General features: G+C 38.6%; 1 protein-coding gene across 1 annotated transcript; it reads left to right on the top strand.

Annotated features, from left to right (window-relative positions):
* The first annotated feature begins 4,041 nt into the window (after window positions 1-4,041).
* On the top strand, window positions 4,042-17,617 carry RTCB (RNA 2',3'-cyclic phosphate and 5'-OH ligase). Its single transcript, XM_032221470.1, has 12 exons — window positions 4,042-4,244; window positions 5,402-5,480; window positions 6,925-6,992; window positions 7,606-7,705; window positions 8,663-8,819; window positions 10,922-11,078; window positions 11,718-11,877; window positions 12,090-12,265; window positions 13,970-14,158; window positions 14,864-14,974; window positions 16,334-16,453; window positions 16,690-17,617. Exons 1-12 carry the CDS (start codon window positions 4,152-4,154, stop codon window positions 16,795-16,797), a joined length of 1,518 nt encoding a protein of 505 aa, XP_032077361.1. The 5' UTR covers window positions 4,042-4,151; the 3' UTR covers window positions 16,798-17,617.
* Window positions 17,618-19,103: the final 1,486 nt, after the last annotated feature.

The following is a 19,103-nucleotide window of genomic DNA, read 5'->3' as shown; positions in this document are numbered from 1 at the left end:
CTTTTTGTTTTATTATAGATGCATAAAATGCATAAGAGCCAATATGCATTTGTGAGTGGGTGAATAGGTGGATGAAATTTTTAATAGTTCAACCAGAAGTTCAGAAATGCATAGCACATTGGTTTAAGATAGCAACAAACTGAAGGTGAAAATATTGACCCAAACACTGTCACAACTATACTGTATATCGGGAGTGGGTAATGAGTTTCCACAGTGCCTCAAAATGGAACTTCTCAATTTTGGAGGCAAAATCAATAGATTTCACTAGTGTGATTTTAGCCAGGAGACGGAGTGGTATTAAGTGCACAGATAGTAGTCTCCTGCTTCTAAGTCTACCTTAATCCTCCCTAGGAAAGAGAAAGAATTTGACAGTTTGCAGTGCTGTTAGATACTTTGTATTAGAAATACCATTATTTATTTATGTTCCCTTCTTCCTGAAGTGGAGATCATGTAAGATTTTGTAATATTTTATTGAATTTGTTATCTGGGTTCAAACAAACCAATGTTTTTAATATCGTTACAACACACTAGATTAAAAAGAAACCACAATATAATTTAGTATGATGAGTGAATCTAATTTCTGTGTAAGAAAAATATTTGATAATGGTAACTTTGCATCTACCAGACCTGGCTGTAAAAATTTGGGTATCAGCACAGATACACAACTTTTTCTCTTTCTTTTTCTTTCTTTCTTTTTCTTTCTTTTTTCTCATTCTTTCTTTTTTCTTTCTTTCACAAACCAACAACCTATGGTAAACCAAGCTATGTCAAACCTGAGCCACGGTGGTGCAGTGGTTAGACTGAAGTACTGCACACTACTTCTGCTGACTGCAGGCTGCCTGCAATTTGGCAGCTCCAATCTCACCAGGCTCAATGTTGACTTAGCCTTCCATCCTTCAGAGGTGGGTAAAATGAGGACCCAGACTGTTGGGGGCAATATCCTGACTCTGTAAACTGCTTAGAGAGGGCTGTAAAGCACTGTAAAGCGGTATATAAGCCTAAGCGCTAGTGCTAGTGCTAAACCTCAAATGTTTTTTTTTCCAGACTAGAAACAGGAAGACTGAGTTCTAGTCCCACCTTAGGCATGAAAGCCAGCTGGTTGGTGCCAGTCACGCTCTCAGCCCAACTCACCTCAAAGGTTGTTGTTGTGGGAGAAAAGAGGAGGAAGAATTATTAGGTGTTCACTGCCTTGAGTTATTTGTAAAAATAATATAGGCAGGATAAATATATATATATATTTAAAAAGTTATTAAAACCCATTTGGGGATTTGACAACCTTTACATATAACATTAGACCTGGTTCAAAAACATGGATTCTGTAATGGAGTCTGCACTGAGTCCTCTAGATCCACTGGGTATGATCCCCATAATTCCAAGTAAATGCAATCTAGCTGGCTGTGGATTATGGGGCAAAAATGGACCACTTCAAACCTAAATAGTGGTGTCAATTGTCTTCACTGTGAATTTGGGATATAATGTAAGTGAAAAAAAGAATTAGCAAATTTCATTTTGCAGTTATGTATTTGGGATATATCTATCTATCTATCTATCTATCTATCTATCTATCTATCTATCTATCTATATCTATATCTATATCTATATCTATATATATATATATATATATATATATATATATATATATATATACACATACATACACACACACACACACATCCCAAATACATAACTGTAAAATGAAACTTGCTAATTATACACACACACACACACACACACACACACCTGCAAAATGAAATTTGTTAATTATTTTTTCACTTAATGTACATTATGACTGGATTCATGCAATTTAGTTTGTTTCTGGCTTAGCATGCTACATCTAATTATTGTTGAATTTGTTATATAAATTAACCTAATTTAATTTATTGAATACGCCATAGTTAAACAAATAATGGCTTAGCCCAATGTGTCCAATTTATATAGGAAAAAAAACATTTCATCGTTGTATTATTACTGCAATATTACAGATCTTGCCCAACTTAAAATTATCATTCTTTGAAGAGCCACTAAACTTTCACAAAGATTCTGTCAATCCAATGTCAATTTTTCCTGACAAGTCCTATTGTATTTAATGAACACTGTAATAGCTAGTCTTTGGTTTACAACTGGTTACTTAGCGACCAAAGTTACAGCCTAACTGTGCTGTCCCAAAAGTATACAGCTAATGTGTAGGAATTAAGAACTGTTTCCTTTAAAAAACTACCTCATGGGAAATATAACCACCTTATGCGAAATGTAGGTGGAACTGCCTTGTAGGAAATGTAGTTCCATAACATGTGACCACACCTGTGTTCCCTGATTGGGCAGCGGGTATTCTGCCCGGGAAAAGTGATTTATTACTGGTCACTCTCTGAATCGCCCTTTGTTAACTGGGATGGGGCAGAGCGCGTCTCCTCTCATCGTCTCCGCTCATCGAGGGATATAGGAAACCACACACTTTTTACACTACGTGATGGGACAGATCATGGAAAGTCATTGCTGGGGCAGAACACTAACTGAAAAGGGGGACTTACAATCCAGATCCAAAGTTCTGACAGTCACCTTCTCAACTCTTGTGTCCACAATTTGGGAACTTGGCAACACAGTAACTTTTATATCTATTTTCAGTAACTGCATTTTTAGGACAGTAAAATCAGCACTCAGTCCCAGTTTTCAACAAAACTCTACTATAGCGAACAATGGGTTTGCTTAATGACTGCTTAAAGGCAGAAATGTTCGTTTAATAACTATCATAAAACATGTTGTAAAATTGGATCGGTCATGCCTTATGTGTAGCCTTTTGCAATGCTATTCACCAAATGATTAGGGACTTCTGGTTTTAAATTTGAGGGCTGCAGTTTCAACTCAGCACCTATCTGTCTTCATCTGAATTCACAACAACCTACAGAAGAGTCAAATGGAGGGTCATGGACCAGATGCGCACCAGAATAGCATAACATCAGTAAAGATGCTATTGCACATCTTTAAAATATGCCTTGGAATTGACACACAAACTAACAATATGCTGTAATAGAACTGCTTAGTTTCCCTTGGTTTTTTTCTTGAATTATGGCATGAAAATGGACACTTTACCTTAAGGAAAAGCAGAAATGTCCCTTTAAAAAAAAACCAAAAATCAAGCCAACTTTATTACAACCATGAAAGTGATTTGTGTTGCAGACCCAAGCAGCTCTTTAATTTTCAAATATCAAAGGAGAGCTAATGGGGGTATCTTATGTTTTCATTCACACCAAAATTTGAGATGATAAGAGGTGCAGTCTAGTGGGTATCAGAACATAGGCAGGCCGCATCTTGTAGTTTCCACTACTGGATGTGTGAGCATCAATCAGAAAACCCTTGATTCTGAAGGGCTGCTTTATATTTGTGGTAGATGTAATTACCACAAATTCAGCAAATTATTTGGTGGCTAAAATTCATCCCCTATTAAAAAATATTCAGTTTGTACTATATTGCAGCAAAAACATGGGGTATCGTGGCACCTTAAAAGACTAATACATGTATTATATGAACTCTTGAATTACAGTAGTTTCTTTTATGATGTTTGCATATCCCATGAAATCTTATAAGAATTAAATGTCATTCTCCAGCAACTGATGTATATTTATAGCTAGCCACCTCTTATTGAAAGTACACATAGAATCGTGGTTCGGCTGTTCTCCATATTCAAAAGCGTATTCCCACATTTTCTCCATTTCACTCTGAGCCCGCTTTTGTTTCATCTGATATAAGACACAACCCCAAAACACCAACTTTTAGCTGTTTATAATGGGGGAGGTGGGAAAGGAAAGAGAGAAAGAGGGAAAAAGACAGACAGACAGACAGAGGAATCTTAGCAATTTGACCCCCGTTTCAAAACTACCGAAGCAAAACAGGAAGTAAAGACGCAGAGCATCCCTTTATTTCCGTCCAGCGGTCGTCCGAGGTTTTGCAGCGTTGCTCCAGTTATCCTAAATTGAGCCTTTTCGGCCGCCGTACGATTTCTTCTAGCCTAGTAGATAATTGAGGCGGCGCCTTCTCGGCCCCCGTACTGACGTAGGTGAACGTGGCCTATCTTTGCCGGGAAGCACCTGAGGGGAAGGGGGGAAAACCGCTATTCTGTTATACTTAACTTCGGGACGTTTGCTTTCCTTTTCGCCATGAGCCGAAGCTATAACGATGAATTGCAATATTTGGAGAAACTGGATAAGAACTCCTGGCGCATCAAGAAAGGATTTGTGCCCAACATGAACGTGAGTTGCTTAGAGGCGTTTTCATCGCTGAACTTCGTTCTGGAGCATGATAATGAATACCTAAAAGTCCCCCCGAGATCCCTTCATTCCTTTGGGGCGACCATTCTGCCAGTGCGGTGAAAATGGAACATGACGAGGGTTCACTTCCTTGGGTTTGCTCAGTTTTCAACCGAATTGAACCGAGTTTGCATATGATTTTAACCTGCAGTGCATACGATTGCATTTTATTATTTTGTATAATTGTCAAACGATATTGACTCCAAAGGATGAAAGGCGATTGATCATTATAAATAAGGCATCTAGAATTGCCAGTTTCCTGCTGGGGAAAAATTTTGATCTGCAAATGCAGCTAATCAGATCTCCAAATGCAGCTGATACCAATTGCGCTATGGATGGTTCCTCTTAGAAGTGGATTGTTTACTTGAGTCAAAATATTGACATTTCTGGTTATTTAGGAAGCTTCAGACTAACAATGAAGTAAACAATACCCCAGTCAAGAACTGCCAAAAAGCCATCAGCAAACAGCCCAAAGAATCTATAAGACCACCCCCACCCACACAGACAAGTAAGTCATCAGAATATAAACTGACCCACACAGACAAGTAAGTCATCAGAATATAAACTGACAGCAAAATCACTCTTTACTAGCACTGATATTACCTAGTTTTGGTAATGAAACCTCTGCAAGAAAACAAGCAAGCCGAGAGAGCACCAAGGGCACCTCATTAGGAAGCTATCTATAAGACAGCGGTCTCCCAACTTCTCTGGCACTAGGGATAAATTTTGTATAAGACATTTTTTCCACAGACCAGGAGGTGGGGGTGGGTGGGGAGAATGGTTTCAGGCAAAACCTAGAGTCCATGCATGGAAAGATGAAACTTTCCTTGCTTACCCACTGCTTGTGCATCCTGGTTCCCAACTGACCATGGACCAGTACCGGTCCATGGCCCAGGGTTGCGGGAACCCTGCTCTAAACTATTTTCAACAAATCTAAATCTTTACTGGAAGGTATTTTTTAAATAACCATAATTATAATGTAATTATCTAGAATTAAGTATTCTAGTTTGCATGACATAGTTAACCAATATTTGTTTGAAGGGTGAATCCTACTTTTGAATATGTGGTCCATTTTCTAATTTTCTTCTTTTTGTCTCTAGGTGGAGGGTGTATTTTATGTAAATGAGCCTTTGGAGAAGTTGATGTTTGAAGAACTAAGAAATGCATGCCGAGGTGGAGGTATGTTTGAGTTTTCAATTGTTTGTTTGAATCTCCTTGTTTCCTTATGCCTCCAATATTTGTCTCCTTTAAATCTGTCACATGTTCAACAAATATACCTAGAAATCCAGTACAGCTTCTTCTATGTTTAGTTATCAGAAATATATTGTGGTTAATTAAAAGCATGTAGAAGATTGATACCGTATATACTCGAGTATAAGCCGAGTTTTTCAGCCCACTTTTTGGGCTGAAAAAAGCCGCCTCGACTTATACTCGAGTCTACAACTGGATCCGGCAGTGCTGTTGCCTGTTGGAGGAGGAGGAGGCGAACCAGCCTGCCATCGCCAGCCACCGCCAGCCCCGCCGCTCTTCCCGCTCCCTTCCAAGCCCCACAGTCCAGCGGACGGAGCAGAAACAGCCCCGGGGCTTCGCTGCCGCTCCCCGCATTTTTTGCACGGGGATCCCTTGGAGAGGGGATTCTAGCCTGCCACCGCTGGCCACCGCCAACCCCGCCGCTCTTCACAAAACCTTCCAAGCCCCACAGTCCAGCGGACGGAGCAGAAACAGCCCCGGGGCTTCGCTGCCGCTCCCCGCATTTTCTGGACGGAATAAAATGAGGTGAAAAGAACCAAAAATGTGCCGTTTTCTCCCAAGGAATCCCTGTAACTCTGCTTCTCAGCCACCATTCCTTCCAGTTGGCAAAGGCATTCAGGATTTGGGGATGGAGGGGGGAGTGTCTTCCCATTCATTGGGGGGGGGGAGTTGAAGACCACTGAACCAGATTAGGGAGTGTGCCCAAACAGGAGTCAGGGAACCTGAGAAAGATTCCGAAGTGGCATCACCCACTAAGTCATACTGATATTATAGAACACTTTACTTAAGCGGGTCCCTTGAATAAACATAACTTTGAGTTTCAAATAACACTGATTTTTTATTTTTGAAATTTACCGGTATCTGCTGCATTTCCCACCCTAGGCTTATACTCGAGTCAATAACTTTTCCAGCTTTTTGGGGTAAAATTAGGTGCCTCGGCTTATATTCGGGTCGGCTTATACTCGAGTATATAAGTAAGCTTTTTTTATCTTCATTAATCTGTTTGGATAAACACATATTATCCTTTGGTTTATGAAGAACCATTGGTTGGGCATGAGAAAATAACTATTTGCTTTTTAGTTCTGCTTGCTTAAATATAAAAACACATACCCTTTAAATTTCAATTTTGAATTGGTATGTTTTATGCCCAGTCTAACTTGTTTCATAATATTTTCATTTTCTATAGGCCTAGCATGTGAAATATGCCTGTGATTGTAGCTATAGCCCTTTATATTTTTATGTAGGAATAAATTCATCATTCGTAGTTCTGAGGAAATGTTAAAAGAATAGCAATGTTCTTTGTCCTTAAAAATGTTAATTCTGAATTACATTTTCATATGAAACAGGAAATTAGTTCCTACCTTTTTTTTAGGCGCTGGTGGCTTTCTTCCAGCCATGAAACAAATTGGAAATGTAGCTGCATTGCCTGGTATTGTTCATGTGAGTCCTTGTTATTTTAAATCCAGAATAAAACCATTATAGGAAGACTTTACTATGGATTCTTCTATGTAATAAAATGCTACAAGAATAGTAGAACTATTGCTTCAAATAGAAATAAGAATGATTTCTAATAGAAAAGAATGTATGTAGTTCATGATTGAACTGTGAAGCCTTTAGTGCTTCTGAACTTTGTTTACTTGCAGATATATTATCCAAGTAGGTACCATCATCAGTGCAAGGACGGATAATGAAACATCTGCAAGCAAACAATCAAGTTCAGAATTACCAAGAACTCTACAATAGGAATGCTGTCAAACTTCCCTATCCTAAAAGTTTCTTGATGTGTAAATTTAGATATTCAAGGGTATGATGAAAATAGAGGGCTTACATTTAATTTTTTAAATGAAATGAGATATTTATTTGCAGTTTGTCTTGTGAATATGATACACCCCTTGATATAAATGTTGAAACCTCTGCTTTTGGATGTTGTACAATGGCAATGTGAATAGGCTAGCTCCACTTCATATCATAGGAATATCATTCAAATTTATTCTGATATTCATTGCTTTTCTTCCTCCCCCCTCCTTTTTTTTTTACCTAAATTGTATTTCAGCGATCTATTGGACTTCCTGATGTCCATTCAGGGTATGGCTTCGCTATTGGCAATATGGCAGCCTTTGATATGAGTGATCCAGAAGCAGTAGTTTCCCCAGGTATGGACAACTATTGTTGGTATCTGTGTGGAAAGAGAACTCTTAGGTATCTCCAAATATGTGTTAGATGTGTCAGGCTCCAATTCATAGGACAACTGTAGAGAGATATTGTTAATCACTCTATGTAAGTAACAGGTAACTGGTGATATGTTCTGTAGTATGTTACATTTTCAACTGTTAGGCAGTTTTTAGTTTTACAGCCAAAAAGACTTAATTATCCAAACAATTTACAGTACAGATACCAAAATTTTTATTCTGGGCTGACCTGAAGTAATGTTTCCAGTATACATATAATGGACAAAGAAAAATATTGACATTGGTTTTTTGAGGACAGTATCTATTTATTAGATTTATCTTAAAATAACAAGTGCTTGTATTGCAAAATTCAATATTAGGCTGAAATAACTTTTATGAAGTTTATGTGATTATGGAGGATAAATATGTGTATGATGAAGTGTAACATTTCAGTATGTTTACCCTGAAATTAATGCAGAATAGTTATGTTCTAGTTATGTAATACAGATGTAGCACTTAGACTTATATACTGCTTCATAGTGCTTTACAGTCCTCTCTAAGTGGTTTATAGAGTCAGCATATTGCCCCCAACAACCTGGGTCCTCATTTTACCGAACTTGGAAGGATGGAAGGAAACCCTTGAACCAGTGAGAATCCAACTGTTGGCATTAGGCAGAATTAGCCTGCAATACTGCATTCTAACCACTGCACCATCATGGCTCTTTATTATGATAAAGAAATATTATATACCGAACTATATAAAGTTTACTGAATGTAATTTATTATAGCTGCGACAAAAACGCAGTTGATTGCAGTGATGAGTTCTGAGTTTTCTGGGTTCAGAAAACTTAGTAATTGAATATTTTGAGTTCATAATATTAAGTAATTTCACAAAATGACTTGAGCTAAGTTTTAAAAGATATGTTCTGGTTACTCACACAGGAGGTGTAGGGTTTGACATTAACTGTGGTGTTCGATTACTGCGGACCAACCTTGATGAGTGTGATGTCCAGCCAGTGAAGGAGCAGCTTGCACAATCCATGTTTGACCACATTCCTGTAGGAGTGGGATCCAAGGGTGTCATCCCCATGAATGCCAAGTAAGAGTAATTTTTTATTTTATTTTCTTGAATGTCAGTATCATTGCTTCATTTTTGAAGGGAAAGGTGGCAGAAGGAAAACAAAATATAACTTATCACATGCACTGCAAATCTGTAACAAACATTTAAAAATGCCAGAATATTTTGCAGTTGTTGCTACATAGCTGTTTGAAAGCTTTGCTAAGGTTAGTCATCATATATCTAAAGGACTTTTATTTCCATTTTACCTGGGAATTATGTTTATGCAACTGGAGGGCATCCAGGTCTGCCATATTCAGCTTCTACACTTTGCTGGTATCCTATCATAAAATGCAAGGAAGGGAGGGGGGGAGGAAGGACATGGGAATGTGAAGACAAAATGGGGGGAGGGGGCCTTGATAGAAACCAGAGGTACCAAGCCAAAGAAAACCAGCTGCTAAAGACACTTGGCTTGGTAACAGAATGTAAAACTGCATCAAATAGTGCCAAACAACCAAGCATGCTATTGCACACTGGTGGTCAAACTGGGGACGGCCATGCAAAGGGAAAAAGTGTAACCTTTGTGCAGGAATATTCAGATCTAGCCTTACTTTCACTGCAACCACTAACTTTAGCATAAGAACCTATCGCTTTAACCAAATGGAGTCAAGGGTCTTTCTTACCTAAATATCTCAGTTGGGGCAGGCCTGACATAGGAAGACATCAGGGGAACTTTTTAAAAAATTATAGACTGGGACTGGGACCAATTAGAACAGTCCGGTCTAGTGCCACCAAAGCATGCCATCATGTTTAAATTGACACATCCCTGTTGTTCTTCCTCAAAGTTCATTATCTTCTCTAGAACCTGTCCTATGCTTGCCAAATCTTTGAATATTTGCTGCATATTTGCAGTTCTTTTGCCCCTGTAAGGTGAGGAGAAAGGAAACTTTCTAACTTATCTAGGTTGTGGGGTTTTTGTTTTGCAGTGTGATAACAATAACTCTGGATTTAGTTACTATTTTATTTATAGAAGAAAAGGAAAATGAACCTCACTTACTTGAAAGAGTATTTTACATAAAGGTCTGTGTTCCAATTTCAAAGTTTGCTAATGAATTGTCATTAAAATATCCCTATAAAAATAAAAAGGAAACCACAAACAATAAATCGTACTTTAAGATCAGAGGTTTATTGTTTCATGAGCAATTTGGAACATGAATAGCCAACATAGCAATACAATTGCACAACAAAACTTATATTTTAATGCCATTGCAATGGGTTCCTTAATGACAGATAGCAAGTCTTACAAGGACTGCTATTTGGCAAAGGACCCCATTCTCATCTTAAGCCACATTACTTATACCTTCTTTTCTACTGACCTATGCATTCCATAGTTTCACTTCTTTGCTCTTTCTTATGACTGTCACTGACCGTCACTCTGTGCAAACACCCGTGTACATTTGAAGCTCTCAGCTATTAGTTACTTTCAGTTCCTCATTTCCCACATCTCATTCTTTCTGTTCTGAATATATCCATATCAAGTACAAACTTTTGCAGAAAATGCAGACACAAGTCAGCACATTAGAAATATGTCTGGTACATTTTGCAATTATGTTAGTTTAAAACTTGGTTCAGTGAGGACTGTAAGCTCACTCCTAAGCCTGCAACTTTCCAATGGATATATTTCTCATCTCACAGAATGCTTGATTTAAAAGATTTACATAGCCACCCACCTTACAGAACACAATTACAGTCACAATGATCAAGCAAAAACGAAAAACAGAACATTAAGTACCTAATCCACCATATCAGTGCATCAAATTATGCAATCCTCAGGTTCAACTTTACCCTATCCCAGAATCTGAGAGAAAGTGTGTAGCCCTTTTCAACTTTCGTGAAAGCTAAAAGTTGGGGGGACCTTCCAGATCCCAAGGGAAAGGTTGTTCCATAGGGCATGGCTTTCCATGGAAAAGGGATGCTTTCTACTTCTCACTAGATGACAACATTTGACAACACAGTAGAACCTGGAGAGTATTTATACTCTGAGTAATGTGATAATTGTGAATGAAGATGTAGGAGTGAGTCTATGGTAACATTCATTCTGTATTTGTTTGTGGTCTCCTAATTGGAATGTCTTTCATCCCCAGGGATTTGGAGGAAGCTTTAGAGATGGGGGTAGACTGGTCCTTACGAGAAGGCTATGCCTGGGCGGAGGATAAAGAACATTGTGAAGAATATGGGAGGATGTTGCAGGCAGATCCAAATAAAGTGTCAGCAAGAGCTAAGAAAAGGGGTTTACCTCAGGTAATCAGATATGTAGATATAATAATTGGGTGATCATTTCATGCTGATTTAATTTTAATGCAATCAGGTTGATTTTAATAATATTAAAGCAAACCAGAACAATGTCCAGAGATTTGATTAGCTGATGTCATGGTTCAAAAGGTTACCCATCCACTTTTGGTTTCCATGTGTCATGCTCTGATGACTCACTCAGTAAGTGTGTCCATGGCTGAGGGTGGAGTTAGACCTGGCTGTCTGCAGCCCGAGTCCAGCATCTGTAACTATAGCACCACCCTGGCTCTTGCATTGATTAAGGAGTAATTTTTGTAATGAAATTTCACCTTTTGATTGATTAACCTTAAATGTTGCCTTTTATTTTTGTTTGATTTGGTGATTCAGTATTAATTTACATCTCATCTAATGTTTTGATTTTAGTCTAATGCTCTTTAGGAAATGTACATTTTAAAAAGAGCTTAACAGTTCAGAAAACGAAGAGAAGCTTTTCCCTTAACGTCTGAAATGTGAAAGTAATTTCCTTAATGTCCATTAATAAGATGAATGGATGTAAGATTGCATTAATTTTCCAGAGTTTCTAGTAAAAATCACAGTCTTTCATTTTTCATATTGGGAGCAGCTAAGTTTTCCTATTCTGTTTAACAGCTGGGGACTTTGGGAGCAGGAAACCACTATGCTGAGATACAGGTTGTGGATGACATTTATAATGAATATGCTGCCCGAAAGATGGGTATAGACCATAAGGGACAAATATGTGTGATGATCCACAGTGGGAGCAGAGGCCTTGGCCACCAAGTAGCTACAGGTATGTGGCTTATGCCCTTCTTTGTTCTAGGAATTAAATGTGACTATCCAGCGTAATATTACAGCTAGTTTCTACATCACAATCTGTATGTGGAAAAAATATACCCCCTTTATGCAATTAATTTAAATGTATGATATCTAAACTATATTTTAAGTTCTAGGCCTGCTGGTCCATATCACTATTTCTGAATTTATTTGGTCCTATTTTTACAGATGCCTTAGTAGCTATGGAAAAAGCAATGAAACGGGACAAGATCATAGTGAATGACCGCCAGCTGGCATGTGCCAGGATAGATTCTCAGGAGGGCCAAGATTATTTGAAAGGGATGGCAGCAGCTGGAAATTACGCATGGGTCAATCGTTCCTCCATGACTTTTCTTACTAGACAGGTAAGAGAGGACAGCAGTAGCTCATCACTTCTGTCTCTTTAAAAATGAGGTATTTTTACCTCATCAGGTATAACTGATGAGGGAAATTGAGCTCTGGCTAAGATATTCTTCCCAACCTGGTGTCCTGGAGTGTTTTGATAGTGGCTGACATAGACTTCAGTCCCAGAATAACTGGAAAGCATAGATTCGTAAAGTAGGTCTGTGATATATCTCTCTTGAAAGAAATACAGGTAGTCCTTACTTACTGGTTGCCTTGTTTAGTGACCATTCAAAGTTATAATGGTGCCAAAAATGGCTTTGCAATCAATTCTTGCATTTTCGACCATCATAGCATTTGGTGCTTTGCAACTGGTGCATATTTACAACTGGTGCAACATATTGTAGTCAAGTTATTATCATTTGTGTGCTTCTTAATTGCTTCTGCCAAGCAGAATTCAGAAGGTAGAAGTAAAATCATAAGTCACAGTTATTCATTGCTTAGCAACCATGTTGGTAGTCCCAATTAGTGATACATGTATATCAGTGCAAACAAACATAGTTACAGTAATTCTGCTTCATGACATCAGACCAACAATTTCAGAAGTACTAAATTTATTTAAGAGATGAATTTGAGATTCAGTTTCCAATACATGGGCTCCCACATTGGATCCCCCTGAGGTATGAATACATTTGGCTTCCATTTCTAAACATTAAGTGTCAGCTGAGCTTTTATTTAATTATAATTAAATTATAAAATTGTAGCCCTTTCTTCCAAAATCGACTTGCCCTAAATTTGGATCATACTGTCTAGCTCTTTAGGGTTGAAAGCCAATTGACTTTAGTTCATTAAGATATTAGGTTTAAAGGTAAAGGTTCCCCTCACACCTACATGCTAGTTGTTCCTGACTCTAGGGGGCAGTGCTCATCTCCGTTTCAAAGCTGAAGAGCCAGCACTGTCCAAAGACGTCTCTGTAGTCATGTGGCCAGCATGACTAAATGCTAAAGGCACATGGAACGCTGTTACCTTCCCACCTAAGGTGGTCCCTATTTTTCTACTTGCATTTTTACATGCTTTAGAACTGCTAGGTTGGCAGAAGCTGGGACAAGTAATGGGAACTCACTCCGTTACACAGCGCTAGGGATTCGAACCACCAAACTGCTGTCCTTTCCTATTTGACAAGCTCAGCATCTTAGCCATTGAGCCACCCCTTGCTAGGTTTAGATCATGCCCATTTTGTGCATGAGTGGAGCAGTGCTCCAAATGGTTGTTCACAGTTCATATGAATAGCGTTGCCATAAACAATGGCCATTTTCTGCTTTAAAAAAAAAACAGGCTTGGCCTGTTTTTCGAATTGAAGGATTGTGCAATCTTGAGCAGCGAGGCAACATTCAGAAAAACTTTTTTTAATGCTTCCTCTGAACTATTTGCTCCATTCCAGCCATAGTCTGAAGTACATTTTACCAAATATAATTGCCTTTCCCATTCCCTATTAGTCAGTTTAGAGAATGTCTTTCAAGTACAGTTCCACAAGATTTGCTATTAAAATCTTTTTTTAGAATTCAGGAAGCTTGACATAAACTGATTGTTAGAGAAAGAATTGCAGATAATTGTAACTAAAATTCCAGTTTACGTAAACAATTTCAGCTCTAATCCCTCTTCCCATATATACCAACCCCTCAAAATATATTATTAGAACTACTTTGTTTACCTGTATTGTTTTCTAGGCATTTGCTAAAGTCTTCAACACCACCCCTGATGATCTGGACATGCATGTAATATACGATGTGTCTCACAACATTGCAAAAGTAGAACAGCATGTGGTAGATGGAAAAGAACGGACCCTGTTGGTGCATAGGAAAGGATCAACCAGAGCATTCCCTCCTCACCACCCTCTTATAGCTGTTGATTACCAAGTAGGAACTTCTGAGATTTCTCTCTTGTTAGCATTCACAAGCTGTCATTTTCCTTTGCATCCTTGGTGGAGTTTTTCATTTAATTGATTGTATAGCCTAATCCAGGGGTCTGCAACCTTAAAACTCAAAAGAGCCATTTGGACCCATTTCCCACAGAAAACAAAAACACCAGGAGTCACAAAACCTGGGTGGGTGTGGCCAACTCAACATCATTCACTCCTACCCAGTCACATGGCACACATCTCGCCACGTCAACCCAGGTTTTGGGACTCACTGTGTTTTCTATGGGAAATGGATATCTCTGTGTGTGTGTGTCTTTTTTTTCCTTTCTCTATCTCTGTCTCCCCCCACCCCCTCATTTCTCTCAGGCCAGGCAAGTAGTCATTGGAACGGGAGGGCAAGGGGGCGGGGCCAGCCAGTGGTGGGTTCAGCCAACAGGGAGCCACAGCAGGGAAATGAAAGAGCCGCATGCAACTCCAGAGCTGTCGGTTCTTGACATCCGGCCTAATCTAATTTCACAAATATAATGCAAGTACATTCACAAATATATCCTCTTTTGTAAGTTAGTTTAGAGCAGAAGCTGATTAGCTGATTCTGATAAAAACATATACCAGCTGTATTTCATCAACATTTATTTTTATTGGTTGATAATAATTGGCACTCATTCCAGCATAACTCTAATATTGATTGTATGTGTGTCTCCAGCTGACCGGCCAGCCAGTGTTGATCGGTGGAACAATGGGAACTTGCAGTTACGTCCTTACTGGTACTGAACAAGGCATGACTGAAACCTTTGGAACCACTTGCCATGGAGCAGTGAGTAGGAAACCACTTGCCATACTCTAAATCATGGGCTTTTTGCTTCATACTTCTGTACATGTGGATAATATGCTAATCAAAAGAAAGCTTCAGTTATTCTGGCAAGAGGGGTGGGGTCACAAATCTTATGTGTGTGGGATCAAATGAGGATGCAGAGAGATTATAGTAATTTAGAAATGCAGGCAATGTAGTATAGAATGTCCAGGATGATTTAGATGGTGTATGTATTTAATGTATTCAATCCCAACTCTAAGATGACTCTGGATTATGTACAATTAAACCAAACGGGAGGGAAGGAAGAACCATCTAACTATATCCACACACTGCATAATATTTGGCAGGGACCCCCGCCAGCCTAATCAAAGGCCTGGAAGAACAGCCACATTTGTAGTTTTTGTAGACTACTATCAGGGTGGCACCCACACAAATAGCAGGGGAGATCTCATGCCAGAAGGCAGGGAAGCAGGGAATACTTCCTTGAATGCCAATAGATGACATAATTTAATAAAGAAACCCTGAGCATGCTAATCCTGGTAGATCAAGTAAGCCAGTCCAATACTATAGAAAATAGTTGGTCCTTCAAGTAACCAGACTCTATAGCAATTAGACTTATATACCAATTCATAGTGCTTTACAGCACTCTATGCAATTTACACAGTCAGCATATTGCTCCCAACAATATGGGTTCTCATTTCACTGACCTCAGAAGGATGGAAGGCTGAATCAACCTTGAGCTGGTCAGAATCAAACTCCTGGCAGTAAACAGAGTTAGCCTGCAATACTGCATTCTAACCATTGCGCTACCACAACACTAAAAATAATGGCATTTTATAGGTCATAGCTACTATCTTGCACCCAGAAGAATACTGAAAGCAAATACAGACTCACAAAGTATTAAATAGGCATATCAAGACATGCCCATCACTGCTCTGACTGCTGCATTCTTGACCAATTAAGTTCCCAAGTGGTCTTCCAAGTTAACCCCATGTAGAGCACATTGCATTAGTTGATCCATGAAGTGACTCAGTTACAAAACAAATTCCTGGCTGTTTTAATTAGGATCCAGCAATCAGGTGGCTGAAAGTAACTGCATTGAGAACCTGCCCACTTCCTCAAGATTTACTGACTCAAACTCATAATACAGTCAGTCAAGGTCCAAGGTGGAGCACATTTAAGCAACTGTCCTTATATATGTATGTGTGTATTAGAAAAATTTAAGAAATTAAGGAATCTTAAAAGTCTGTTCTCTTTATTTTAATGTATGGCCAAGGCCACATGTAACTGCTTTCTTCATTCACAATGACAATGTTTGCTTCAGTTGAAGATTGGTACTTAAAGAAATATATTATCCTACAGGGCCGTGCATTGTCCCGTGCCAAATCGCGACGTAACTTGGATTTCCAGGATGTGTTGGACAAGTTGGCAGATATGGGAATAGCGATCCGTGTTGCATCTCCCAAGCTGGTCATGGAAGAAGTGAGAGTTCTTTTAATTTTTCTGTGGACAGTTTTATTTCTGGGGTGTATTTCTTTTCACTGCAAAGTATTAGCATCTCTTATTGGGGGGGAAAATACAGATCAGAATCTAACAAATTTAAATGCCCTAATTGCTTCCTGGAAAGGGCTCCCTTTTTCCTTTGGGATTTGGGATAAATTGTTTTCTCTTAACACCTCAAAGCATATCATTTCCTTTTTTCATCTCCTTTTTCCTAGGCGCCTGAATCTTATAAGAATGTGACAGATGTGGTTAACACCTGCCATGCAGCTGGCATAAGCAAGAAAGCGATTAAACTGAGGCCCATTGCAGTAATCAAAGGGTAAAGATGCCATTCACAGAATCTGACAGAACCTCTTCTTACTCACACTACTCGGTAATTATATTTCCATCCAGATGGAAACTGACAACCTGTTAGAACTTTTGGACTTAAAAAATATGGTACAAGAAAAGATAAACCAAGATGTGTTGCTCTTTTGATCCAGTGGCAAGTTGTCTGTTGCTGACTGAGTTTCTTTACGGGGGGAAATGTGAAACAGTTATCTGATTCTAATAAATGGTTTGTTCTGCCTATAATAAGACTTCTAATCACTGCTAATTTGATAGCCATCTTTTTTCAAGAAGGCTGTTTTTGTTGGATTTTTTCCTTAAGTTTAGTTGTTTCTCTCGAATAAAGACTTAGGTTCCTGAGTAATAATACATAATATCTCATGAATATTTGTTAACATGGCAATTTCGACCAATAAATAAGCCTGACTAAGCTAGTAATCCGTAGGATGTAGGAAAATTTGCAAATATTCTTACTGCAGAAGTCTGTGACTTAGCAGTTTTTTCTGAGATGTTTTTGACTAGGCATGGATAAGTTGCATCCCCACTACACGATAGGGGGTACTTTAGGAGCAGATGATTCTGTGCACATTGCATGCCAGTAATGTCCCTGATCTGAAGTTTTACTTGTACTTTAGTCGACAAACAATACTACTTTCTTGAAAAGAGATCAGCTTTCCATGAAGACATAGATAGTTTTCATTAATGCTTTAAGCCATTCATGTCTAGAACAGACATAATAGCTATATTGGTAAAGAGCCGTGGTGACGCAGTGGTTAGAATACAGCATTGCTTGCTAATTCTGCCAACTGCCAGCAGTTTGATTATCACTGGCTCAAGGTTGACTCAACCTTCCATCCTTCCGAGATTGGTAAAATGAGAAGCCAGGTTGTTGAGGGCAATATGCTGACTCTTTAAACTTCTTAGGGCTGTAAAGCACCGTTAAGTGGTATATAGTACGTCTAAGCATTATTACTGTTGCTATCCTCCAAGCTGTCAATAAAAATACAAAAACTTGGTCTTTTGTTGCATCTTCTTACGCTGTCTAAATAGATCGTAGAGAGCAGGGCTTTCAAACTTGCGCCCCGCAATGTGTCGGATGCGTCACTCTCTGTCCATGCCCAATTTAACGAAGGGAAAGTCATGATACGTCACATGATGCCGCTGTGATGATGCAAGTTTGACATCCCTGTTGTAAAGACAGAGCAGTATCTGAGTTTACTGCTGGTATTGCTGCGCTACAAGTAAATTTAATTTGAACTTTACAAAAAAATCTCTAATAGTCCTAAATTCAGTTTGTTTGGATGAAGCTGTGTTGATTTTACAGAACTCAGTGAGTTCTTAGGCCTCATTGTAAAATGTGTTACAATGAAATTGTAGCAGTTCGGCAGTTCAAATCTCCCCAAATCTCAAGTTTGACTCAGCCTACCATCCTTCCGAGGTGGGTAAAATGAGGGGCAATATGCTGACTCTGTAACCTGCTTAGAGAGGGCTGTAAAGCCCTGTGAAGAAGTATATATGTCTTAAGTACTATTGCTATATCAGAGTGCCATCAGTAGAGGGCAGCTTAATAAAGATATAAACTGAAAGAAATGACGCTACTACAGAAAAGTTTGAAAAACTCTGGATAAAGAGTGCAGCCTGGCCTTTATATATTCTTTTGAAAAAGATTGGGAAACTGATGTCAGTAGTAGTTTGTAATTAACTTAACAAGCCTAATAAAATAAAGCCTAAACATAAGATAAAACAGAAAATAGTTTGTAAAAGCTACATAAAATCTACCCGTCAAGCTAAGAACATGGCTTATGTGTGTTGAATCTCTGTGTCTCTTTATGTAGTTTTGGCACTCTTGCAAACAATAACATAAGATCACGTGATTGTCTTTAGTACAAAGATAGAAAGATAGAAAACTTGACAATGTAATTACTGACACACACAAAAAAGTTCTCCTACATTTGTATGAACTCCTTTTGTTTATGTGTGCCTTCCGGTATATCTAAAGACAGAATATTGATTTAGCCAACCAGCCTACTTACCGAATACTGCATCAGAAAGGATAAAATACAGTATATGGCTTACAGTATATTAGGGGCAGTTGTACTACTGAAGGAGAACCAAGTATGAATAAAGTGGGTTTGTTAGTGAATTCACTTGAGTGTGTGTTTGTTTTGTATTGAAAAAGATAATTTATTCTTTCCTCCTATGTTCACAGTTCATACACACTTCATTCTTAAATAAAACTTTTTCTAATTGGAATAATTTATGATTCTAGTTCCTGCATCAAAGAAAACAAAATATCACTTCT

Source organism: Thamnophis elegans, chromosome 7 (assembly GCF_009769535.1).
Source record: "Thamnophis elegans isolate rThaEle1 chromosome 7, rThaEle1.pri, whole genome shotgun sequence".
Taxonomy (NCBI): Eukaryota; Metazoa; Chordata; class Lepidosauria; order Squamata; family Colubridae; genus Thamnophis; species Thamnophis elegans.
Note: the sequence above shows the minus strand (reverse complement) of the source record. Positions and strands in the feature narration are given on the sequence as shown.

Excerpts from the sequence above, each read along its gene's own strand:
- RTCB (XM_032221470.1), top strand. The coding sequence starts at position 4,152 with ATGAGCCGAAGCTATAACGATGAATTGCAATATTTGGAGAAACTGGAT. Across the intron at positions 11,878-12,089 it reads TGGCCACCAAGTAGCTACAG|ATGCCTTAGTAGCTATGGAA; the intron begins GTATGTGGCTTA and ends CTATTTTTACAG. Across the intron at positions 14,975-16,333 it reads GAACCACTTGCCATGGAGCA|GGCCGTGCATTGTCCCGTGC; the intron begins GTGAGTAGGAAA and ends ATTATCCTACAG.